The 26,045-nt window shown below is 37.5% G+C and overlaps 1 protein-coding gene across 2 annotated transcripts in view; it reads left to right on the forward strand.

The window, feature by feature from the left end:
* Positions 1–26,045, forward strand: part of SLC25A12 (solute carrier family 25 member 12) — a 126,845-nt gene that overhangs the window by 59,561 nt on the left and 41,239 nt on the right. For both annotated transcript variants that reach the window (XM_049615522.1, XM_049615521.1), the window contains 5 exons: positions 4,323–4,462; positions 18,305–18,451; positions 20,619–20,757; positions 21,402–21,495; positions 24,721–24,805. In XM_049615522.1, the coding sequence (XP_049471479.1) occupies positions 4,323–4,462; positions 18,305–18,451; positions 20,619–20,757; positions 21,402–21,495; positions 24,721–24,805 (605 nt within the window). The remainder of the gene's footprint in view (positions 1–4,322; positions 4,463–18,304; positions 18,452–20,618; positions 20,758–21,401; positions 21,496–24,720; positions 24,806–26,045) is intronic.

Genomic DNA, 26,045 nt, shown 5'->3' on the forward strand with positions numbered 1-26,045 from the left:
AATCCTGTTAATACTGAAGGCTACAAGAGTAGCTTAGAGTTTAAGGTTAAAAAAAAAAGGCCATAGTGTTACTAGTTTTTATGCATTTGGTGATAGACTGGTGAAGCATCTAGTTTCTATAGTAATAGATGCTCTTTAAATGTAAACTCATCCTTCCTGAGAAACGGACCTTCACATATATTTGGCAGCAGGACTACTCTGTTGACTAATTGTATGGTAGTCCCTTCTGGAGGTAGGTAAAGGATTAATAGAAATACTTTTGCTTAGAGAAACAGAGGAAGTCACCTAGGAAATTAATGACCCAACTGGAAGTAGAACCTAGTAGTCTGGGACTGAGTCTACATGCTATTTTGGTTGGGACTTCCTCTACCAAGTTCCTGTTGTTGAACATTCTGTTGTTGTTGTTTGTTTTCCTTTGTTTTCTTTTTTGGTCTCTTAGTTGTTCCTCTTCTTTCTCCCCAAGTTTTCCTTCACTGAAAAACTCTTTACTTCCACAAGTCTCGCCATTGTTTTTGTTCAGTTATACACAAGGAATTCACTGTTTTGGTGGGAGTCCTTCTAAAAGCCTCTCTGACTTCACTTTAAGAACTATGCAGATGAAACTGAGCTATTGAGGACTCCCCCGCCCCCACCCCCACTGACAATAAAAATGTTTGGTCTCAAGCCTCTTAAGTTGGAAGCAGTGGCTCCTGCTGGGCTGGAATCCTTGGAATCAGGATGTCGTTGGGCTGATGGTAGGTGGGCTGTGTCACAGGGCTGATGGCTTGTATACCTACAGGAGGAGTTCTCTGGCCACACCGTTGGTACAGCAGCTCCTTCCAGGCTCATTCATGGAACAGGCATGGCGGCAGTCTTGGAGAAGAGTGCCAGCCCCGGTCAGAGGTAATTTTGTACTGAAGAAAGGTGAACAAGACCAGTAGGAAGCTCCCATAAGGACCAGGGGAGGGATGAGGGTGGATGAGATGGGGAGACACATTGTGGGCTGTTGGGGAAATGAAAACCTCTGTTAAGACATATTTACATAATATATATGCTTCAATGTGTAATTCATCTAGTCCAATCATCATAAGTGACTGATACAGCTGAACTGACTAATGTTATACGTCTGTGAACATTTTTACTTAATCACAGTTGTCACCATTACCTGCCCTCCTGACAAATCATACTCCTTTCCTTTGAGCAAAGAGAACATAATGACAGGCTACTTTTGTATCTGGCCCCAACTCCCTTTTCAAGAGGAATTATAAACCATCTCTTTCATAAGCCCATGCTCTGCAGGAAGTGAAAAAGTGGTCTATTGTTTTCTATATGTCAGAAAACGAATGGATTCCTATATTCCATAGCAATACCAACCTAGTATAAAACAGTAGATCATGATCTTGCTGCCAATAAGATGTGACTGTCATAGCCCTTTCATCCAGGCCAGAACTATGGCCACTGAAATAATACTCCAAGGAGTGCTATTTAGAGCTAAAGACCCTTGTTTGCCACTGGAAAGACGGGATTCTCTGTGGGGGCGGTGGGGGTGGGGGTGGGGATTTGCTATGCATTTGCGGTTAGATGTATTGGGAATATTTGAGATTATTGGGGTTCCCTTTTATGTCATGCAGAACCGGATAAAACTGGATAAGAAGAGCGTCACATGTTTGAGCTGTTGCCTCACACAAGTAGAAGCTCTCCAGTTCTGGAGCTTTTGTATAACTTTTTTTTTTGGATAAGCACATCCTGGTAAAGTGGTAATTATGAATTGGATTTTAAAATAATAGTTGTACTAATTATTTTTATAAGCTTCCTGAATTAGCCTTAGGCAGTTGGTAGTAAAATAATAACAGAAGGGAAGTGGGACACATCAAGAGGTGCCAAAGTAGGTTTGAAATTTTGTTAGTCCTAGTAACTATAGTTGTAGCCTGTGACATAGTCAAAATAATTAAAAGTGTCTGGGGGGTGGTAAATAAAACAGCACAGATTAATGCTCATAATAAAATCATGTCCAAAGCTATCAATGACCACTTTGGGAGAAGTAGGAAATGTTGAAACAAATAGTAATGGAAAATGACACTTCAATATTTGGGAAGATTATGAGTAATTTAAGCTATCATTTTAATTGTTTCAAAGATATTCCAAGATCTTAGCTAGAGGTTGCTAGGAAGTTTACAAAATAGGATTTTAGTTAAAGTTTTTATTATGGAACTTTTTCTGAATGTAAATTAGACATTATAACTTTGGTTTATCCTTTTTGTGATAGTAGAAAACAATTTTCATAAGTAAATTTTCATAGTTTGAAAGCTTTTGAATCTTTGATTGTATTTGATTAATTTCACAGTAATATTCTAATACTTTCTGATCATGTAAAGGGAATTCAGTTTTATTCCACCATTGTTTAAAACTTAATCTAGGTAGCAGTATGTACATTTCTTGTCAAATAGTTGAGTTTTAGGATTTGTGACCTTTAAAATGAAGGTTATAAAAAATGTATTCCCTTTCATAATCTTAATATTAAAATTAAATATATGTAGTAGTTTAAGTTATTCTATTCTGCTTTCCCTTAATTTCTTTGTGTTTTATTAGTTTAACACTATTTGTTGGATCTTAAAAATAAGAAATCAAAGTAATTAATTTGGGAATAAAGCAGCTAATTATTTAAAAAAAGATCCTAAAAAAAATCTTTGCTGATCTCTCAATATATTTAGCTCTATTTTTGGTAACCCTTATTATTTTAATTATCTTATAAACTTTGACATATTTTACAACTGTTGATATTCCACATAGATTTGAGGGTAAACTTTTATATTGGTTAAAAGCCAAGATCTATCCCATGAATTGCTACTGAGTTTTTGTTTTTTTGTTTTTGTTTGTTTGTTTTTTTGCTTTTAGAAACAAAACCCCATATCTTTAATTTGTGTTTATGGAAGGTGAAAATATTTTAATGTGGTTTGAAAATTATGATATAGTATTGCTAATTAGGCAAGAAATAAATGCTATATTCCATTTGAAAGAAAAGATGAGAATCCCATCTCCCCAGTGACATCCAATGCCTTCTTCCAACTTACTGATAGCAGTGACCTATTCGGAGCTGTTATATTGAGTCCAGACTGGTAGGATTTCCAGTTCAGGATTCTTACACTCTCTTCCACCTCCCCCTCCCCACCCCAGTAATGCTTTTATCAAGAAAAAAAAATGGTATATAAAACTAAAGGGAATCCATTAAACCATTTACAATATGAGATCAGTATCTTATTCAAAGAATTTACAGAAATTAGAGAAAGTAGCATAGTTGGAGATTATAAAACATTAAACTTGTATTTGCTAATTAGTAAAATTGTAGCTATGGATGGTAAAACGCTTCCACTAATTGGCTTACATTTGAAAATAATTTTGTTCTTAAGACATCAATAAAACAGGCTTCCTGCTTTCTTAACTTTGTTAATGACTTTTTTTTTTTTTTTGGCATGAGCTTCTAAATTAGGCTATCCAGTCTATGCTTGTTAAAGTACCAGTCATTTGTGAATTGACTTTTATAGTAAGTGTAGAACTGTGTAAGAAAGTGACTGACATTGTTAGTGCATGAAGACCAGCTGTCAGAGGGTTTTGGTTGTATATTTACACAGTGTGACTGGTTCCTATCTTAAAGTTAGTGTACTGTGTTTAGTCCTTCTTTATTTAAAAGTGAATCACTAATTTCACTTATCTTAAAATATTTTAATAGTTGAGACTAATAATCATGCTTTTTATGGGGATTTTGTAGCTTTGTGTCAAGACCATATTTTTGACAATATCAGAAGCTTTTAATAAGGTGCTTGCTGCTGAGCTAATGATACGCTTTTGGTAGTATTTCTTATACCTATCTTCAATAGACAGATTCAGGCTAGTGTGAATGTAATAATCAAGCCTCAATCAAACCATACTTAGTATGACAAATATTGCATTATACTGTAATTTAGGTATTCATGCTTCTGATAAAGGGCTTAATTCGACTCCTTGAGGAACCGGGAAAACACTATTGATTTTATACAGGAATGCAAAGTAGCAGCCATTTATAGTGCAAGATATAAATCACTTCCTAATTAAAATTAAATCAAGAGAAATTAAGAATCTCATGGCCTTATATGTAATGGTACACAATCTTAAGTGTAAAATTATATTTTGTATCAATTGTGTTCCTGTGCATGGGTTTCTGGGCACGAAAAATTTTGCAGCTAATCTTAATAGAAGCAGATAATATTGACTTGAAATTTCTCTTAATTTCTTTCTGTAGGAACATTGCAGTGGACTAAACTACTTGTTCCAGATATAATTTGTTTATTTTTGTCTTCCCTTTTAAGAAAATGTCAAAGAAATTTTTGGACAGACTATTATTCATCACCATATCCCTTTTAACTGGGACTGTGAATTTATCCGACTGCATTTTGGGCATAATCGGAAGAAGCATCTTAACTACACAGAATTCACACAGTTTCTCCAGGTGAGCCTAGTTTTTATAACGGATGTAAATATATACCATTTCTTCTCCACTTCCCTTTTAGTTTTAAGTTTGTTACCAAAAATAGCAATTCCCTGTGGCATTTCTTATTTCCCACTGCAGGTTTAAGCTTGTTACCAAAAATAGCAATTCCCTGTGGCATTACACCCCCATTTCTTATTTCTCACTTCCAGAGGCAACTTTTAAGCACTCTTAAACTTGTTTCTTTTCAGCAATCACTTTTGTAGCTCACCACAAGTGTAGCTGCCATCTGTTACCGTCCAGTGCTATTACAGTACCATTCATTGTATTACCCACACTGTACCTCTCATCTCTGACTTACGCCGTAACTGGAAGCCCGTACACCCCACTCTCCTCCGTTCATTTTGCCCATCCCCCCCCACACTTCCCCTCTGGCAACCACCGGTTTTCTGTATTTATGGGTCTGTTTCAGCTTTGTTTTACTTTTTAGATTCCACATATAAGTGAAATCATATGGTATTTGTCTTCTTTGTCTTTGATTTACTTCATTTAGCATAATACCCTCTAGGTCTATCACTGTTGCTGCAAATGGTAAGATCTCATCCCCCCCCCTTTTTTTATGGCTGAGTAATATTCCATTGTATGTATATACCCCATCTTCTTTATCTGTTCATCTATCGATGAATACCTGGGTTGCTTCCAGATGTCTTGGCTATTGTTAATAATGCTGCAATAGGGGCACCTGAGTAGCTCAGTTGGTTAAGTGTGTGACTCTTTATTTCTGCTCAGGTCGTGATCTCACGGTTCATGGGTTAGAGTCCCAAGCTGGGCTCCATGCTGACTGCGTGGAGCCTGCTTGGGATTCTCTCTCTCCCCGTCTCTCTGCCCCTCCCCGGCTTGTGTGAGCATTCTGTCTCTCAAATAAATAAAAACTTTTTTTAAAATGCTGCAATAAACATAAGGATGCTTATATCTTTTCAAATTATTGTTCATTTTCTTTGGGTAAATACCCAGTAGTGGAATTATTGGATTGGATGGTGTTTCTATATTTAATTACTTGGAGGAAACTCCATACTGTTTTCTGAGAGGTTGCACCAGTTTACATTCCCACCAACAGTGCATGAGGGTTCCGTTTTCTCCACATCCTCAACAACACTTGTTATTTCTTATGTTTTTAATACTAATCATTCTGACAGATGTGAGGTGATATTGTGGTTTTGATTTGCATTTCCTTGATTAGTGATGGTGAACATCTTGTCATGTGTCTGTTGGCTATCTGTATGTGTTCTTTGGAGAAATGTCTGTTCAGCTCCTCTGTTTTTTAATCATTGTTTTTTGGTGTTGTAGAAGTTTTTCACATATTTTGGATATTAACTCTTTATTGGATGTGTGATTTGCAAATATCTTCTCCCATTCAGTACATTGTCTTTTCATTTTGTTGATGGTCTCCTTTACTGTGCAAAAGCTTTTTATTTTGGTGTAGTCCCTATAGTTTACTTTTGTTTTTGTTTCCTTTGCTTCAGGAGACCTATTGAGAAAAATGTTGCTAAGGCCAATATCAGAGAGATTATTGCCTGTGTTTTCTTCTAGGAGTTTTATGGTTTCAGATCTTACATTTAAGTCTTTAATCCATTTGGAGTTTATTTTTGTGTATGGTTAAGACAGTGGTCCAGTGTCATTCTTTTGCATAGTTTTGTCCAGTTTTCCCAGCACCGTTTGTAGAAGAGACTGTCTTTTTCTCATTGTGTACTCTTTCCTGCTTTGTTACAGATTAATTGACCATATGATTGTGGGTTTAATTCCGGGCTGTCTATTCTGGTCCATTGATCTATGTGTGTTTTTGTTCCAGTACCATACTGTTTTGATTACTACAGCTTTGTAATTTATCTTGAAATCTGGACCTCCAGCTTTATTCTTCCTTCTCAAGATTGCCTTGACAGTATGGGGTCTTTTGTAGTTCTGTACTCTACTTTTAAATTCTTCACTTTTTCGTATTTTTCATTGAATTTGAACTGTGGAAGATCAGGAGCTGGTTCTTTCATCTCTTTCTCTCTCCCACAGACATTTTCTGTCTCCATCACCATATAATTCATATCTGAATTACTATAATTTTGTAAATACTATGGATGACTGGGGTGCCTGTGTGGCTCAGTCGGTTAAGTGTGTGACTTTTGATGTCATCTCAGGTCACTATTCCAGGGTTGTGGGATCAGGCTCTGCACTGAGCATGGAGCCTGCTTAAGATTGTCTCTCCCCCTCTGCCTCTTTCCTCCACTCGCTAATTTGCTCTTTCAAAAAATAAAAAATAAAAATAAAAATAGAGGCACCTGAGTGGCTCAGTTGGTTACACGTCCAACTTTTGGTTTCAGCTCAGTTCAGGATCTCATGGTTCATGAGATTAAGCCCTGCATTGGGCTCTGCACTGGCAGTGGGGAGCCTGCTTGGGCTTCTCTGTCTCCCCGTCTCTCTGCCCCTCCCCTGCTTGAGCACTCTCTCTCTCTCTCTAAATAAATAAACTTAAAAAAAAAATACTGTGTTTGACTAAAATGATTACTTTTCTTAGCATTTCTAGTTTTTCTTATTTGTTTAGTTTTCTATGTATTAATGCTAATTCATTCTTAAATTTTGCCTCACTTATTAACATTTCATTTTAATGTGTTTACAAAATATTATGTACTCTATCAATTTCATCTTCTTGGAGCTAAGAGCTTGCTTTCTTAAGAAATGGAGATAAAATTCACTTAACATAAACTTAACCACATAAAAGTGCATAATTTAAGTGGCATTTAGTACAGTTCAGTGCTGGGCAACCACTATCTTTGTCTAATTCCAAAACACTTTTATTACTCCAAAAAAAAAAAAAATTGTTTACTCATTAAGCAGTCACTCCCCATTCCTGTTTCTCCTCAGCCCCTGGTGACCACCAAACAGCTCTGACTCTATGGATTTACCTATTCTGGATAGTTCATGTACAGTAGTCCCCCCATTATTTACAGTTTTGCTTTTTACAGTTTCAGTGGATCCATGGTCAACCGTGGTCCAGAAGTAGATAATCCTCCTTCTGACGTACCGTTAGAAGGTCAATGGTAGCCTACTACTATGTCACAATGCCACAATGAAGTCACAATGTCACTTCATCTTATCACTTAGATATTTTATCATCTCACATCATCACAGGAAGGAAGGTGAGTACAGCACAGTAGGATATTTTAAGAGGACAAGAGAGAAAGAGACCACGTTCACATAACTTTTATTGCAATATATTATAATTTTTCTATTATTTTAGTGATAATCTCTTACTGTGTCCAATTTAGGAATTAAACTTTATCTTATGCATGTATAGGAAAAAAACATCATATGTAGGGTTTGGTTCTATGTGCAGTATCAGGCATTCACTTGGGGTTCCGAGAACATACACCCCACAGGTAAGGGAGGACTACTATTAATGGAATTATACAGCATGACTTTTTGTGTCTGGCTTTATTTTTTCTTCTTTTTTTTTTTTTTTACTTAGCATAATGTTTTCAAGGATTATCCAAGTTGTAGCATGTATTAGTACCTTATTCCTTTTTATGGCTGAGTAATATTCCATTGTATGGATATACTGTTTTTTTGTCTATCCATTCATTAGTTAATGGAGCCTACTAATTGGGTGTTCTTACCTTTTGGTTATCACGAACGTTGGTGTACAAGTATTTGTTTGAATAGCTGTTTTCAAATCTTTTGAGTACATCTCTAGATACAAAATTGCTGAGTCATATGATAATTTTATGTTTAATTTTTTGAGGAATTGCCAGACTGTTTCTCATAGCCCCTGCGCCGTTTTCCTGGAACTTTCTGACCTGCTTCATGGTTGGAGGCTGGACTTTGTACTTTTTGCATAGCTGTCGGTCTGTAATCCCCCTCAGCTTCGTACTGGGGAATGCATTTGTCTATCTTTTGTGTTGAATCTTCTGCTTACTGGATTCCATCTCTTTATTATAGTGTAGTTCCTCTTTTTGGTGGAATAGTTCCTGTAGTGGCTTCTTGAGGAAAGTATAGTAATTTTTTGTGAGACTTTTCATACTTGAAAACCTCTGTTCTATTTATACTTAGTATGGCTAGGTTTAGAATTCTAGTAGAAATTAGTTCCCTCCTAATTTTGAAAACATTTCTTTTTTGTTTTCTTTCTTCTGGTATTGCCACTGAGAAGTCCAATGCCATTCTCATTCTTGGTTTTTTTTTTTTTTTTTTTTTTTAAAGTTTATTTTGAGAGAAAGGGAGAGAGGGAGAGAACTCACCTGCATCTCCACGCGAGCTAGGGAGGGACAGAGAGAGAATCCGAAGCAGGCTTGGTGTCGTCAGCATGGAGTTGGAAGTGGGCCAAAGCAGGGCCTAATGCGAGGCTCGAATTCGTGGAAATTGTGAGATCATGACCTGAGCCTAAATCAAGAGTCAGACACTTAACTGAATGAGCCATGCAGGCGCCCCCATTCTCATTCTTGATTCTGTTTTGACTTTTTTTTTTTTTTTCCCATTCTGGAGAGTCAGATTTTTTTTCCTTTTCTTCAGTGTTTTGAAATTTCATGATGATATTCCTTGGTGCTGGGCATTTAGTGGGCTCTCTGAATTTGAAAACTTTTGTCCCTCAATTCTTGAAAATATTCTCATTACTTTTTTTTTATTTACTTCTATTTTCTTTCTTTATGGAACTAGTAAATATATTAAATGTATGATTTAGTTTTCTCTCCCACTTTCCGCCTGAACTTTTAGTAAGTTTTTAATTTTTGTTACATTTAAAATTTTCAGTTCTTTTTCGTTTTCTGAATATTCATTTTTAAAAAATAACATATTGTTCTTTTTCTATAGGTGTACTATTTTCTCTCACTTCTCCAAATATATTAAAGATAGGTGATTTTTTTCTTCCTGTGAATTGTCTGTTTTCTTCAATTTTCTTTCTTTTTCTCTGTTTGGGTTTTTGTTTTTTTGTTAGTGGCTTTTCTTACAGTCATTGGTCCTCTGCTCATATTTAAGATTGAGGCTTATTGGGAACTTTGGGTTCATGGTATTACTTATTAATTCTAAACCTTATTATAAAGTTTGCTGGCTCGGCTGTCATATTGGGGACCCTTTAATGTCTGTATGTTCAGGTCTTTCTTTTGCACTGGGGACCCAGAGAAGAATCATCTAGAATATTAGATCTGGCTATTGACATTATGGTTGCTGAATAATTCAAGAGGGTTAGAGGTCTCAACTTTCAGTGTGGAGATGGGCTTTGATTTTATTACCTCTTTCCCACTGTACCTGGTCTCCCCTAGTCCAGATCCTCTATTAAATTCTCTAGGCAGTGAGTCTCTAGTCCTCTACCAGGGCTGGGAAAGGCCAGAATCCTGGCTACAGTGAAGTAGTGCAGGTGACTAAGTGAGTTTTAAACAGGCTTCCATCTGAGCTTCCTGTTTGTATCTCCACCTTCACTGTCACTTGTAAGAGTGCTCGTGTAGCCAGTTCCGGAGTTTTTAAGGGGTCCTGTAATGTACATTGCATAGCTTTTTGGCTTTTCCAATGTCTAGTTTTCTTTTATTTCTTTTTTTTAAATGCTTTATTTTTTATTTTTGATTTTGAGAGAGAGTATGTACAAGCAGGGGACGGGCAGAGAGACAGGAGAGAGAGAATCCCACACAGGCCCCCACACTGTCAGTGCAGAGCCGGATATGGGGCTCAAACCCGCAAATTGTGAGATCATGACCTGAGCTGAAATCCAGAGTCAGATGCTCAACTCACTGAGCCACCCAGATGTCCCTCCGTGTTTAGTTTTCTTGACTCTGCGAAGTCAGTTGTCGCTTGCCTTTCTGCTCTACAATCTTAAAAAACGTAGTTGCTATCTTCTTTTCTGTTCTCTTTGTCCTTGAGTTTCTGTTTTGCTTTTAGTTCCTTTACTGTGATTTTTAGTGACGAGTGAAGTTTTGGAAGACTGCAGAATTACATGTACTAGTTCATTCTCATTCAAAGCCACAGTTTCTGAAGCGCGGCAGTTTTCATCTCTAGTTAGATGAAATGCATTTCCAGGTGTCTGAGATCTTTAGCTTTAGCGTAGCTTCCTTTTTTCATCCTTTCCCTCAGTTCCCCTATCCACACTTGAAATCTGGAAGCAGACTAATTTTTTTATTTATTACAGTATCTTTATCTTTTTAGATAAAGCATCTTTTTAGAGTATTTTTATGTATTTTATCTTTTATAACCCTGGGGTATTGTTTTACTTCATGAGCGTGATCACAGTTTGAAAACTGTATCCTTTAGGTGTGGTTATTTTAGTATACATGTTGCCGAAGCGAGTACTACGTGTGGTTATTTGTAGAACCCAGTGCTTGTTCTAACACTTGTACTGTTAGTACCCACCTGACTGTCATTGGAAAATGCTCACACTTGAAAAGTTGAAAATATTGTATATTTGAGAGATGATTATTTAAAAAAGAAATGTTCTTTCGACTAGTATTTTTTAAGATTTCTCCAAAGATGGTTTGTTCTTCTCATTGGTTGTCTTGCATTGTCTGAATGTATTTTACAATATCTAATTCTACCCTGATATACTAACTGTACTACATAAACTGAGAGCTTTAGATATGGGCTTTTTTCCCCCTTTGTTTGCTTCTCATTTTGAAGTCATTGATTTTAATTTTTTAAACTTTTTATTTTTAAGGATTTCAATTATATTTAAAAATAGAATAGTGTAATGAACTTCCATGTACCCATCAACCAGCTTCAACACTTATTAACTGTTGGCCCATCTTGTTTTGTCTGTACTCTCCACTGTGCTCCCTCCTGGATCATTTGGAAGCCAATCCCAAACACTGTATATAGTTTTATCTGCAACTTTATGTATCTTTTTTTTTTTTTTAACGTTTATTTATTTTTGAGACAGAGAGAGACAGAGCATGAACGGGGGAGGGGCAGAGAGAGAGGGAGACACAGAATCTGAAACAGGCTCCAGGCTCTGAGCTGTCAGCACAGAGCCCGACGCGGGGCTCGAACTCACGGACCATGAGATCATGACCTGAGCTGAAGTCGGACGCTTAACCAACCAAGCCACCCAGGCGCCCCTAACTATGTATCTTTAAAATATACATAGGAGCCCTCTGATTGCTGACCTAATAGAAAATAGAAAATCTGTTCTTCCAGTATTACTCTTGCAGTGAGGATTCTGCTCTGTCTTATTAATATAAAAGTTCACATTTTCTTCAGTATTGAGTGTCATTAATGAGGCTTCGTCATGTCCATGGCTGCCACTGGATATTTCTGAAAAACGAAGACATACATGGGAGAAGACAAAGGTGTAACAAAGACATAGAGAAGGAGGGAAAAAGTAGTGAGTAAGGGAAAACATATAAGATAAGGAGAGGACCTATGTCTGTTTCTGATGCTGCTTAGGAACATCCTTTCTGTGGGGGAATACTTTCAATCATATTTTAAGGTTGAAATAAAGACCTAAAATTCCTGCTTCATTTGAAGGATGATAGGGTTGGAGCTGAGGTGATAGGAAGATGGAGTGAGTAAGGGAGAATGATGAAAGTAGAAGGAGACAGAATTCGCAAATATGTGGAGATTATATAACACGCTCCCGAATAATTAATGGATCATAGAATAAAAGGAACATTAAAAAAAAATATCTTGAGACAAACTGAAATGAAAACACAACATACCAAAATGTATGGGATACAGCAAAAGCAGTTCTGAGAGAGAAGTTTCTAATGATAAACACCTACATTAAAAAAAAAAAAAAAAAAGATCTCAAACTATCTTTACACCTCAAGGAACTAGAAGAAGAATAAACTAAGGATAAAGTCAGCAGAAGGAAGAAAATAACAAAAGTTACAGCAGAAATAAATGAAATATAATGTCTAGGGAGATAACAGAAAATATTAATAAAACTAAGAGCTGGTTTTTTTTAAGATATACAAAATTGACAGATCTTTACCTAGACTGAGAAAAAACACATAGAAATGAAAGACACATTACAATTAATAAGAGAAATACTAAGGATCATAAGAAACTTCTGTGAACATTTATATACCAACAAATGAGGTAACCTAGAAGAAATGGATAAATTCCTAGAAACATACCCAATCTACCAATTCTGAATCATGAAGAAATAAAAAATCTAAACAGACCAATTACTAGTAAGGAGATTGAATCAGTAATTAAAAATCTCCCAACAGAGAAAAGTATAGGACCAGATGGCTTCCCTGGTGAATACTACCAAACAACTAAAGAAGAGTTAATACCAATCTTTCTCAAATTTATCCAAAAAGTACAAGAGTAGGGTACATTTTTTCCAGATTCATTTTACAAGACCAGTATTAATCCTAATACCAAAGCCAGACAAGGACACTGCAAGAAAAGGAAATTACAGGTCAGTATTCCTGAGGAAGGTAGCTGCAAATAGCCTCAACGAAATATTAGTAAACTGAATTTAATAGTACATTACAAGGATCATGTACCATGATCAAATGGGATTTATTCCTGGAATCCAAGGATGGTTTAGCATATGCAAATCATTAAATGTGACACATCACATTAACAAAATGAAGAATAAAAATCATATCTCAGTAGATACAGATACAGAAAAAGCATTTGGAAAAATTCATTATCCTTTCATGATAAAAAATGCTTAGCGGGGCACTTGGGAGGCTCAGTTGGTTAAGCATCTGACTTTGGCTCAGGTCATGGTCTCGCAGTCTGTGGGTTCAAGCCCCGTGTCGAGCTCTGTGCTGATAGCTCAGAGCCTGGAGCCTGCTTCAGATTCTGTGTCTCCCTCTCTCTCTGCCTCTCCCCTGCTTGTGTTCTGTCTCTCTGTCTCTCTTGCTGTCTCAAAAATAAATAAACATTAAACAAATTTTTAAATGTTTAGCAAGGGGTGGGGTGCCTGGGTGGCTCTGTTGGTTAAGTGTCCCAACTTCAGCTCAGGTCATGATCTCACAGTTTGTGAGTTTGAGTCCCATGTGGGGCTCTGTTCTGACAGCTCAGAGCCTGGAGCCTGCTTCGGATTCTGTCTCCCTGTCTCTCTGCCTCTCCCCACTTGAATGTGCTCGCTCTCTCTCGCTCTCTCTTGCTCTCTTTCTCTAAGATAAGTAAACATTAAAAAAAAATTTAAAAATAATGCTTAGCGAGGTGTGCCTGGGTTGCTCAGTCAGTTAAGGATCCAACTCTTGATCTTGGCTCAGGTCATGATACAGTTTGTGAGACTGAGCCCCATGCTGGACTGTGCACTGGCAGCACAGAACCTGCTTGGGATTCTCTGTCTCTGCCCCTACACTCCCCCCTCTCAAAATAAATAAGCATTAAAAAATATTTAAAAAGTGCCTAGCAAATTAGGTACAGATGGAACATACCTCAACAAAATAAAGGCCATATATGACAAGCCCATAGCTCACATCATGCTCAACAGTGAACAGCTGAAAGCTTTTACTCAAAGACCAGGAGCAAAACAAGGATGCATATTCTTACCACTTTTATTCAAAAAAGTACTAGAAGCTTTAGCCAGAGAAATTAGTCAAGAAAAAGAAGTAAAAGACATCCAAATTAGAAGGGAAAAAATAAAATTGTCCCTTTTTGCAGATGACATGATATTATATATAGGAAACCCTAAAAGACTACGCACACGCACATGCACACAAACCCATCAAAACTGTTAGAACTAATAAATGACTTAAAGTTTCAGGGTACACAATCAAAAACAGTTGCACTTCTATACATTAGCAATGAACTACTGAAAAGAGAAATTAAGAAAATCCCATTTATAGAATATCAAAAAGGATAAAATACTTGAGAATATATTTTACCAAGGAAGTGAAAAATCTGGTCACTAAAAACTGTAAGATGTTGATGAAAGAAGTTAAGACACAAATAAATGGGAAGATATTCCATGTTCATGGATTTGAAGAATTAATATTGTTAAATGTAATACCCAAAGTGATCTATAGATTCAATACAGTCACTGTCAAAATTCCAGTGGGCCTTTTCACTGAGATAGAAAAAACAGTCCTAAAATTTGTATGGAACCACAAAAGAACCCAAATAGCCAAGGCAATTTTGAGAAGAACAAAGCTGGAGACACCACATTTTTAAAATTCAAATTATGAAGCTATAGTATTCAAAACAGTATGGTATTGTCAAAAACAGACACATAGATCAGTGGAACAGAAAGAGAATCCAGAAGTAAACCCATGCATATATGATCATTCATTTTTGACAAAGGAGTTAAGAATATACAATGCAGAAAGGGTAGTCTTTTCAATAAATGGTGTTGGGAAAACTGGATATCCATATGCAAACGAATGAAACTTGACTCCTATCTTATACCAGACAGAAAAAACAACTGAAAATAGATTAAAAACTTGAACATAAGACCTGAAACTTTAAACTCCTAGAAGAAAACATAGTGGGTAAGTTCCTTGACTTCAGTCTTGGCAATGATTTTTTGAATTAGACACTGAAAACAAAGGCAGCATAAGCAAACATAAACGAGTGGGACCACATCAAACCAAAAAGCTGCACAGCAAAGGACTCCATCAACAAAATGAAAAGGCAGCCAATGGAATGGCAGAAAATATTTGCAAACCACATATCTAATAAGGGACTAATATCCAAAATATGTAGGGAACTTTACAACACAGTAACATACACACACACACACATATATATATACACACATATATCTATATACACACACACATATATATACACATATATATATACACACACGTATATATATGTATATATAGAGACACATACATATATACACACGTATATGTACATGTATATATATACACAGACACATATGTATGTATCCCAGATACATACATATATACACATACACACACACACACACACACACACACACACACACACACATATATATATATAGGATGTGAACAACACTTTCAACTCCGTAAGTTAATTAATTATAAAAACTAAAAATGGATAAGAGACCTGAATAGACATTTTCCCAAAGAAGACATATAAATGGCCAGAAAGTATATGAGAAGTTGCTCAATCTCACTAATCACCAAGGATATGCAAATCCAAACCATAGTGAGATGTTACTTCATATTTGTTAGGATCTCTATTATCAAAAAGACCAGAGACAACAAATGCTGGCAAGGATATGGAGAAAAGGGAACCCTGTACATTGTTGGAAAGTAAATTGGTGCAACCACTATGGAAAACAGTCTGGAGGTTCCTCAAGAAATTAAAAATAGAACCACCAGGTGATCCAGCAACCCCACTTCTGGGTATGTATGCAAAGGAAACAAAAATCACTATTTCAAAGAAATAGCTGTACTCCCATGTTTGTTGTACATAGAAACAACCTAAGTGTCCATTGAGAGGTGAATGAGTAAAGAAAAATGTGTGTGTATTCACATACAATAGAATATTGTTCACTCAAAAAAGGAAATCCTGCCATTTGCAATAACTCAGATGAACTTGGAGGGCATTATACTAAGTGAAATAAGCCAAAGAAAGACCTACTACAAGGGATTGCTTCTTTGTAGAACCTTAGAAAAAAGTTGAACACAGAAACAGAAAGAATAGTGGTTGACAGGGGCAGGGTGGGGGTGGGTGGGTAGGGGGGCGGAGGCTGGAAAAAGGATACAAACCTTCCATTATAACATGAATAAGGTCTGGGAATGCAATGTATATCATGGTTACTATGGGTAATAATACTGTGTTGTATAATTAAAATTTGCTAAGGAAGTAGAACTTGAGTGTTCCTCTAAAAAAAGGTAACTGAGGTGATGGATATGTTACTTAACTTGGTGGGACTCCTTTCCCAATGGATACATGTATCAAATCATGTTGCACACTTTTTATATATCACAATTTTGTCACTTTTATCTCAACAGAGTTGAAATTTTTAAAAAGTAGGAGTAAGGTAAAAAAAATAATAAAGAATAAAAAAGTAGGAGTAGGGAAGAGACAACTTTGTCATATCATGCCGGTTGTTTATTTTGTACTCTTTCATATTTACCAATTGAGTTTTAGTTTCTCCACTTCTGTTGTCTTTTCAAAAAAATCCAAACATTTAGATGTTGGGTGATAGATATTAAAATACCTTAGATGTTTCCCTCAGTATTCTCATTTAATTTTTTTAAGACTATTGGAAGATTTAATAGATTTGATATACTTGTCTCTAGCCTGCCAACCTGCTAAGAAAAAATATTTTTAAAACTTATTAAATAGCATACAAATAAAATCTAGAAAGCCACATAAAACAAATGCATAGTTTAATGAATTATAAGGCAAACCTAAGATAATTTAAATGTCTTTGAATTACCAATGAACTATCACAAGCCCATAGGAAAATAAATTAGTAAAGTAATGAGACTTTTTCCAAAACTGTTAAAAAAATTTTTTTTAAATGTTTATTTACTTAGAGAGAGCATGAGCAGGGGAGGCGCAGAGAGAGAGGGAGACATAGAGTCTGAAGCAGGCTCCAGTATGCCAGCCGTCAGCCCAGAGCTCGACATGGGACTCAAACTCACGAACCATGAGATCATGATCTGAACCAAAGTCAGATGCTCCACCAACTGAGCCACCTAGGCACCCTGCTACCAAAACTTTTAAATATCAGAAAAAGCAACATTGACTTGTAGGCTTGTATAAATATGGTAATGAAAATTGCAGTATTGTATCTGTGAATAATATATATTTAGATATGAATATTATTTTTAAAGTTGCAAATAGTGTGAAAATGGCACCCAATAGCACCATTGTTATGTTGTGGTAACAGATTTATTTGGATTATGTCATAGGTCCTCAGTGCAGAAATGCTCCACTTTTCACTTTTGTATAGTATTCAGCATGTTACTGGCACGTTTTATTGTTTTTATTGATATCATTTATGACAAAATGTGACTGCTGAATAATTCAAAAGTTCAGCGATCTTCTGGATTATTTTACAGTTTATGAGTAACTGCTGCCCAAGCCAGACAGTGATAGCTGAACACTAGTTATCAGTTTGTTATTTATAACTTTCATGTTAGAATTACTAATTATTGCTCTTACCAGTCAGTAGACTTTCTCACTAAGTTCATGTTTTAAAAATTGTTTGAAAAATGGTGTCTTAATTCATTGAGAGAGAAAAAGAGACCCTTTAATTACAGTATTACATTGAAATACTGGAAATGAATCTAAACTTTTTTAAGTTTGCTCATTTGAGAGAGAGAGAGTGCAAGTGGGCACGGGGCAGAGAGAGAGAGAGAATCCCAAGCAGGCTCTGCGCTGTTAGTGCAGAGACTGACACACGGCTCAGTCCCACAAACCGTGAGATCGTGACCTGAGCCGAAAGCAAGAGTCTGACGTTTAACTGACTGAACCGCCCAGGTACCCCAAATCTAAACTTTTATTTCAAAACGTACCCTTGGGAGACACTGGCAGCACAGAGCCTGCCTGAGATTCTCTCTCTTCCTTTCTCTCTCTCTGTGCCTCCTGCTTGCCATCCCCCCCCCCCCCCCCCCAAATAAACTTAAAAAAAAAAAGGTACCCTTGGATAAGAATGCCTTCAAGCAAGAAAGAATACATTTTAAAAGCTGAATTAAAACACTAAGAACGGTTCAGTGTTGAAAACTTTTCAAGCGCATTAAGGTTTTTTTCCTCCTCCTCTTTATTGTCATGCTATGATTCATTCTTCCCGAGGAGTACTGTGTAGTACATTTTCAGGAAAACGTGCTTTTTAAAAGAAATTAAAAGTTTTGTTGTAAATTCAGAGCTGTGCAGTGTTCATTTCTGTAGTAAGTGCATGCAAGGGAAGAATGTCCTCCTTTTTCAAAACATGCAGTTGGGATGTGCTTTAACCAATCTACTGTTCTATTTCTAACTTCCCTCTAGGAGCTGCAGCTGGAACATGCAAGACAAGCCTTTGCACTGAAAGACAAAAGCAAAAGTGGCATGATTTCTGGTCTGGATTTCAGTGACATCATGGTTACCATTCGGTCCCACATGCTCACTCCCTTTGTGGAGGAGAATTTAGTTTCAGTAAGTAGAAAGCAAGTACTTCAATTTTCTCTTTCCTTAACATTTTTGAACCATTGGGTCCTGGCTCGCCTCCTTGGACACACCCGACTGTCAACTATTCTAACTTAATGTTTGGTTGGTAGAAGGTAAACAGGTATGTGTAAGGGAGGTGGGAGTGCTGTGATGGTGAATAGTCTTTCCCGGATCAAGTTTTTTTCAGAGCCACCATCGTGCTCTCCTATATTTCTAAATTGTTTATTTCCATTTACAGAGTCCAGTGAAAGAAAACAAGGGAGTTTGTAGACAGGGGTGTGCAATTACTTTTCCCAGTGGGCAGGGCAGTACTTCGCCCAGACACTGCTGCCTTCACCTTGGCCTTTTTCCATCCCACCAGGCTCCCAAAGCCTTGCTATAAAGATGGCTCCTTCCTTTGTTGCCTGCAGGGTGCTGTTTGCTAGAGGAATCATCACTGGCCTCTACACTGTTTTAATAACCATGGCCGTGGCAGAAGGTATGGAGGAAATATGTGGGCATCAGCCAATGTGGCTCCCTCCTCTCTCTGCCCCTTCACCTGTGCATTCAGTCTGCATGGACCAGACGGTTTTTTTGTTCTGTCAAACTGCTAATCTCTATAAAGTAATCATCTGGACCAATAGCAAACTGATGTCATTCACTTCCTCACAAAGAGTGCTGAAACTTTCCTCACTTACCAGTTCTCTTGTTCGTGCATTGTACTTATGTATAAGTTTTTGATTGCTGCTTGTTTTATATGGAGGGAAGCCAGTGAGTGCTTTTGTTGTTTCAGCTGAAGATCATTATCCCTGATTTAGACCGGGGTAGAAAGATCAACTTCTGTTCTTTTTCTTCAGTGAATTTGAACATGGAGCATGTCACTTTGTCCTACACATTTCACCTCCTTGACACCCATCTCCCACTCCCTGAACCCTTACCTCATACCCTAGCCAAAAAATGAGAGAAGGACAGAAAGAAAGGGAGAGAAGGAGGAAAGGGTGGGGGGGGGGAGGGGAGAAAGGAAAGAAAATCCTACAGAGGGGGACTCTCATTGCCTTGGAATGAGGGGACCCATTTAATCTTTTCCAATTGGGTTACATAGACCTATTATAGCTTCAACTTACCAAATGCCATTTCAGTCCCTGAAGGAATGTATTAAATAATTTGAGTTCTCCTTTTGGGTCACTGGCATCCAAATTCAAGCTAATACAAATATCATCTATATTTGGGTTAAGGCATGTATGTGAGGGATGGGTACATTTGCCCATCATTACCTACACTATTCTTAGTAGACCTTTGTGATTAAGGTCACACTGGTATTTCCATAAGTATTTCTTTGAGTTTTTATTAGAGAATGTTTTTAATCATATGGGTTCCTCTGACTCCTGGCTTAGAAATTAGGCTTTTGCAAACTATGAAAAATGTTCTCTTTTGAGTTTATATCCAAGTGGTGGGCAGAGGGAGAACTTACCTCTTCACCCTGCAGAGGTAATGAAGGCCAGATTGCCCCCCACCCCCATCACTCCCCAGGCACAAGAGAGCCTCTTTTGCACTGTTCCACTGAAGATGTAATTTATAGTGAATAAATCCTCCCTAGATTTTCTCTACATTTTTTGGAGTTTTTGGTAGTTGTACCTTTCGTGATGCAGATTCAGACTGTTAAATATCTTAATTATAGTAGTGGTCTTAAAAAAAAGAAAACAATTAGGAAAACTGATATAGTGAAATAGTTTTAAAATAGAAAGTTACCACTGGTTTTTGTGTATGAAAAAAAAGCAAGTTTAAAAAATACTCTGTATTGTACATTGATGTTTGAATTATCCTAGACTAGCAAGAGTTCATAGTTGAGGATCTTGAAAATCCTGTTTAAATAACCATTATTTTTGATCTGTGATAATTGTATTTGTTGTTTCTGACCTTATAGGTAGATGAACCGTGAAGTCCAACTTCCAGATGTTGCTTTCTTCCTTAAAACCTAAATTACATAGACCTCCCTGAGGGCGTGAAATGCACTGAGTGTTTCAGTAGGATACTTTCTTTGTATTTATGGACTGGTTGTTAATCACTTTAATAATGAAGACTACTTGGGATCTTCTTTGAGAAAAGTGTAGTGTCCTTAAACGTGTTTTATTTGTTTTTGCTTACGGTTTAAACTTTTCCTGTTGTCATTTCCTAGGCAGCTGGAGGCAGCATCTCACACCAGGTTAGCTTCTCCTACTTCAATGCATTTAACTCCTTACTGAATAACATGGAGCTTGTTCGTAAGATATATAGCACTTTAGCTGGCACAAGGAAAGATGTCGAAGTCACAAAGGGTAAGATTTCAAAACTGTGTGTTGATTGGAATGTGCATTTTCACTTTTCTTTATCTAGGGCATGAAGCTGACCTAAGTTTACCACTCTGAAGCCAGATCTAGAGAGTGTGTTACGGTGTGCGTATGCTTCACTTGGGCGGTAGTGGTCTTCAAAAATCCAGGTGCATTTAATGGGGTGCTGGGGTCAGGAATAAAAAAGCAGCTCTGACAGTTTTGAAAAGAACCTTGGTCCAGTCTGTCAAACCGGCTAGTGGCAGTGTGGCCGAAACTTGTTTGTGCTAGGAGGGAGTTGTGGCAGAAAGATGGGCAAGCCTCCTCTTTTTGCTGTGTTGTAGTAGGGTGTTTTCGTTGATTGGAGAATAGCACGTCTTTTATCTTGTGACTCTGGAGACGAAAGCAAATAAGAGAGAGGATTCTAAAGAGATTGTTTTATCTTTGAAATAAATTTGTTTTTGCTGATTCCTTGTGTTAACATTTTATCTTTTGCCGGCTTTCAAACTTCCATAGTGGAACTTAGGTATTTAAATTCAGTTTTAGATTTTTAAAATAGTTCTAAAATGCCTTTAGCTTTCAGAGGATAGTTGGTTAAACTAGAAGCATGTTAAGAATGTTTTAAGATTTTCAATTCTTTCTTTTTCTTCTAGAGGAGTTTGCCCAGAGTGCCATACGGTATGGACAAGTTACTCCACTAGAAATTGATATCCTCTACCAACTTGCAGACTTATATAATGCTACAGGGTAACTATTCCAATAATTCTTCATGATATTTATTATAGGACAGTTTCTGTAACATGTGAAGCAGGGGTATGCTTTCAGTTCATTTTACGGTAGTTAATTCAGTCTACAAATTCCAAGAAAGAGAGAGAGGCCAAATGAGAAACGGGAGGAGGGAGAGACAGACGAAGACAGACGTTTAGGTTGGGGGGATGAATGAAGGGAAAGGGAGAGAGAGCAGAGGGGAAAAGAGCAAGGAGGAGAAGAGAAAAGGAGGGAAGAGAGGGAGAGAGGGAGGTAAAAGAAGAGAGTAAGAGCTCATGGGACTTGTGAGAGGGAGATAGGGGACAGAAGACACACAAGAGTGAGGGGGAGTGAGAAGTAAGAGAGAAATGGGGAAAAGTTGATTTCATCTGGACTCAATTAAATGTAAGAGATTTGTGAAAATTTGCCTACATTTATAAAGTAAACTGCAGTACATGTCCAGGTGTCTTATAATCTTTTTGGTTCATTCACAAATGGTCATTTTTACAGAACAGTATGTATCATTTTGTGTTGGAAGGTATCATTTCTTGAAATACGTTCGTGACGTTGTCATTATGGTTATCATCATAGTCAAGCTCAGATATTTTATGCCTCCATTCTATTTTTTAAAAATTTTTTAATGTTTATTTTGAGAGAGAGAGAGAGCACGTGCATGTGAGTGGGGGAAGGGCAGAGAAAGAGGGAGAGAGAGAGAATCCTAAGCAAGCTCTGCACTGGTAGTGCACTATGAGTGCAGAGCCCAACTCAGGACTCCATCTCATGAACCGTGAGATCATAACCTGAGATGAAATCAGTAGTCAGATGCTTATGTGACTGAGCCACCCAGGGACCCCTAATGCCTCCACTCTATAGACTAAAATAACCAAAGCACATTGAGAGTTTTTGATTTGTGAAGTTCTTTTGTAAATCCGAAAGAAAAACCTTCATCTCTGGGCAGGATTTGTGGGATGCGGGACTTACGCTCTTATATTAGGTTGCAAGATTTTTTTAAGTGTAGGAATATCTGAAAAATGGTTTTTGTTTTTGTTTTTAATATGAAATTTATTGTCAAATTGGTTTCCATACAACACCCAGTGCTTATCCCAAAAGGTGCCCTCCTCAATACCCATCACCCACCCTGCCCTCCCTCCCACCCCCCATCAACCCTCAGTTTATTCTCAGTTTTTAAGAGTCTCTTATGTTTTGGCTCCCTCCCTCTCTAACCTCTTTTTTTTTCCTCCTTCCCCTCCCCCATGGTCTTCTGTTAAGTTTCTCAGGATCCATATAAGAGTGAAAACATATGGTATCTGTCTTTCTCTGTATGACTTAATTTCACTTAGCATAACACTCTCCAGTTCCATCCACGTTGCTACAAAAGGCCATATTTATTCTTTCTCATTGCCACGTAATATTCCATTGTGTATATAAACAAAAAAATGGGTTTTAACCCTAGAGCTGAGGACTATTAGAATCTGGGTATATGTGGGTGATTTATTGCCTTTATGCTACATAATGAATTATTGGTCTGGAGATGATACTAAAAATGCCATCCAGTCTTTGGTGATTGACATGAAACATCAGGCCATGTCTCCTTCATCTAGAATTCACGTTTTTATTTATTTATTTTTATTTATTTTTTAATTTTTTTTTTTAACGTTTATTTATTTTTGAGACAGAGAGAGACAGAGCATGAACAGGGGAGGGGCAGAGAGAGAGGGAGACACAGAATCGGAAGCAGGCTCCAGGCTCTGAGCCATTAGCCCAGAGCCCGACGCGGGGCTCGAACTCGCGGACCGTGAGATCGTGACCTGAGCTGAAGTCGGACGCCTAACCGACTGAGCCACCCAGGCGCCCCAGAATTCACATTTTTAGCAGAGGTTCTGTGCCACCTTTATAAGATAATAAATGGTTTGAAAAAATGCTTTTCAAAACTAGATCTGAAGTGATCTACCTGGTTCATGGAATGTACTTATTTTTAAGTAAATTTTTTGGAAACAGTAGTGCAGGGTTCAAAACTCAGAGCTTAAAAGAGCATGCTGTAAAAAAGTATCTCTTCTATCCTTGTGCCTTTCCTTAAAGGCAACCAGTATTCATCAGTTTTGTATTTGTCCTTCTCAAGATACTTTGTACCTATGCATTAAATATGTACCCTAAAGGAATACACTTAGTATGTATGAACTGTCAATGTCTATACTTTACTTCTAACAAGGATTAGTTCTTTACTTTTAGTATCTACCATTGGAGTATTATTAAATTTGTGTAGTACATATTATTTTTCTGAGATCTTTTGCTTTTTGTTGTGGGATCCTGGGTTTGGAGATTTTTTTCTCACTAAGATGATCTGAGTGAATAGAGAAATACTACTTTATTTTACTATTATGTTTATTTTAGAGCATGAGCAGGGGAGAGGGGCAGAGGAAGAGAGAGAGAGAGAGAGGGAGAGAGGGAGGGAGGGAGAGAGAGAGGGAGGGAGAGAGAGAGAGAGGGAGAGAGAGAGAGAGAAAGAATCTTAGGCAGGTTCCATGCTCAGCACCAAGCCCGACACAGGGGCTCCATCCCACAACCCTGGGATCATGACCTGAGCTGAAATCAAGAGTCAGATGCTCAACTGACTGAGCCACCCAGGCGCCCCAAGAAATACTACTTTTAAAGCATTGTTCTTGGGGTGCCTGGTGGCTCAGTCAGCTAAGCATCCGGCTTAAGTTCAGGTCATGATCTTGAGGTCCATGGGTTTGAGCCGTGAGTCAGGCTCTATGCTGACAGCTCAGAGCCTGGAGCCTGCTTTGGATTCTGTGTCTCCCTTTCTTTCTGCCCCCCCACCCCCCCACTCACACTCTGTCTTTCTCTCAAAAAATGAATAAACATTAAAAAAAATTTTTTTAAAGCATGCTTCTTGGGGCACCTGGGTGGCTCAGTCATTTAAGCCTCTGATTTTGGCTCAGGTCATGATCTTTTGGTTCGTGGGTTCAAGCTCTGCACTGGGCACTGTGCTGTCAGCTGGGAGTCTGGAGCCTGCCTTGGATTCTGTGTCTCCCTCTCTCCCTCTGCCCCTCCCCTGCTCATGCTCTGTCTCTCTCTCTGTCTCTCAAAAATGAATAAAAAGGTTAAAAAAATAAAAAAGCCTAGTTCTTTTCCCGTCTTCTTTTTTTCTGAAGAAATATGATCTTGGTATGAGGAGTTTGTTGGTGTCTAACAGTTTTTTCTTTCCCATATTTTTGCCTGAAGGCGCTTGACTTTGGCAGATATTGAGAGAATAGCTCCGTTGGCTGAGGGAGCCTTACCTTACAACCTGGCAGAACTTCAGAGACAGGTAGGAGGAGTCTCATAAATAGAATCACCTTCAAAAATGCTGAAATAGTATGTACATGACAGCCTAAAGTTCCTGAATGCTATGAAAATTAAAAACTGTCCAGAAAAAGTCTCTACTTAGCTCAAAGATTACAACTGTTATTCCCACCCTCATGGACTATTTTTATGGGGACCTAAATTTATGTTTGTGGTTTTTTCTTTATTAAGATAAGGGAAATAAGAGTGCAGACATAACACGGGCTTGACTCCTCCCTAGAACTAGCAGTCTTCCTTTCACTTGTGTGGTGACACTTAAAGATTAGTGTTAAGTTCACTTTGAAAAATTAGACTGATATTTATGGGGCTTTAAAAATACAAAACATTCTTCTAATGAAGTACATCTTTCAGTGAGATCATGCTTTATAGATTACAATAATAACACAGGAAAACTATGTAAGTAATGAGCCAGAAAGACAACCTTGAATATTACTACATTTTTTAAATAAAATATTAGCATTTTTTCTTAAAGGATGATTTAAACAATAGCTTCTGAGTCCCATAAAGTTAATACAGTCCCATTTCTGATTACAAAAATACTACCTCAGTGGGAAAATAAACCCCATGATATTACATGGAAGAGTACAATGGCACAGTTATTTTTCTTTTCTTTTCTTTTTAAATCTTGTTTTAAATTGAAACTTTCACTTCTGTGGCACTTGGAGGAGGCCCCAGTTGTAGTTATGGTCACATGGCTTTGTGTGTGGGGTGAGGCTTAGGAGGGCTCCTCCCTGTCACCCGGTATTTCCCTGCTGTCATAGACAATGCTTGTGTCCCACATGATTCCTGAGGAGACTTGTGCCGTATGAGACATTGAAAGGGTGTGGGGAGATAGGGAAGAAGACAGGAAAAAAAGGAGAGAGAGAAAACACTAAATGGGCACGCCACAGAAAGAGCCCAAGTCTGTTTTTTCTTCATTGCTGCCACATAGGTGAATAGCCACATGTGCTAGTAAAAGATCAAGGCATGTTAAGTGTGGTTCACTTTGGGAAATTTTGGTAGGAAATTTTTCTTCTACTTGTGCTCCATGAAATGATGTTTCTGCTTCTAAAGCTAATTAGGATTTCTAGTTCTACTTTTCATAATAAATAGGAATGTTTGTAGTCAGGTAAGTAGATTGAAAATGGAAAATTTTGCTTTTATATCTACATTTTATGTTAATGCTTTTGTTTGGAGTGTAACAAAGCTTTCTGCAGATTAAGATA

This window comes from Panthera uncia, assembly GCF_023721935.1.
Source record: "Panthera uncia isolate 11264 chromosome C1 unlocalized genomic scaffold, Puncia_PCG_1.0 HiC_scaffold_3, whole genome shotgun sequence".
Classification (NCBI taxonomy): domain Eukaryota; kingdom Metazoa; phylum Chordata; class Mammalia; order Carnivora; family Felidae; genus Panthera; species Panthera uncia.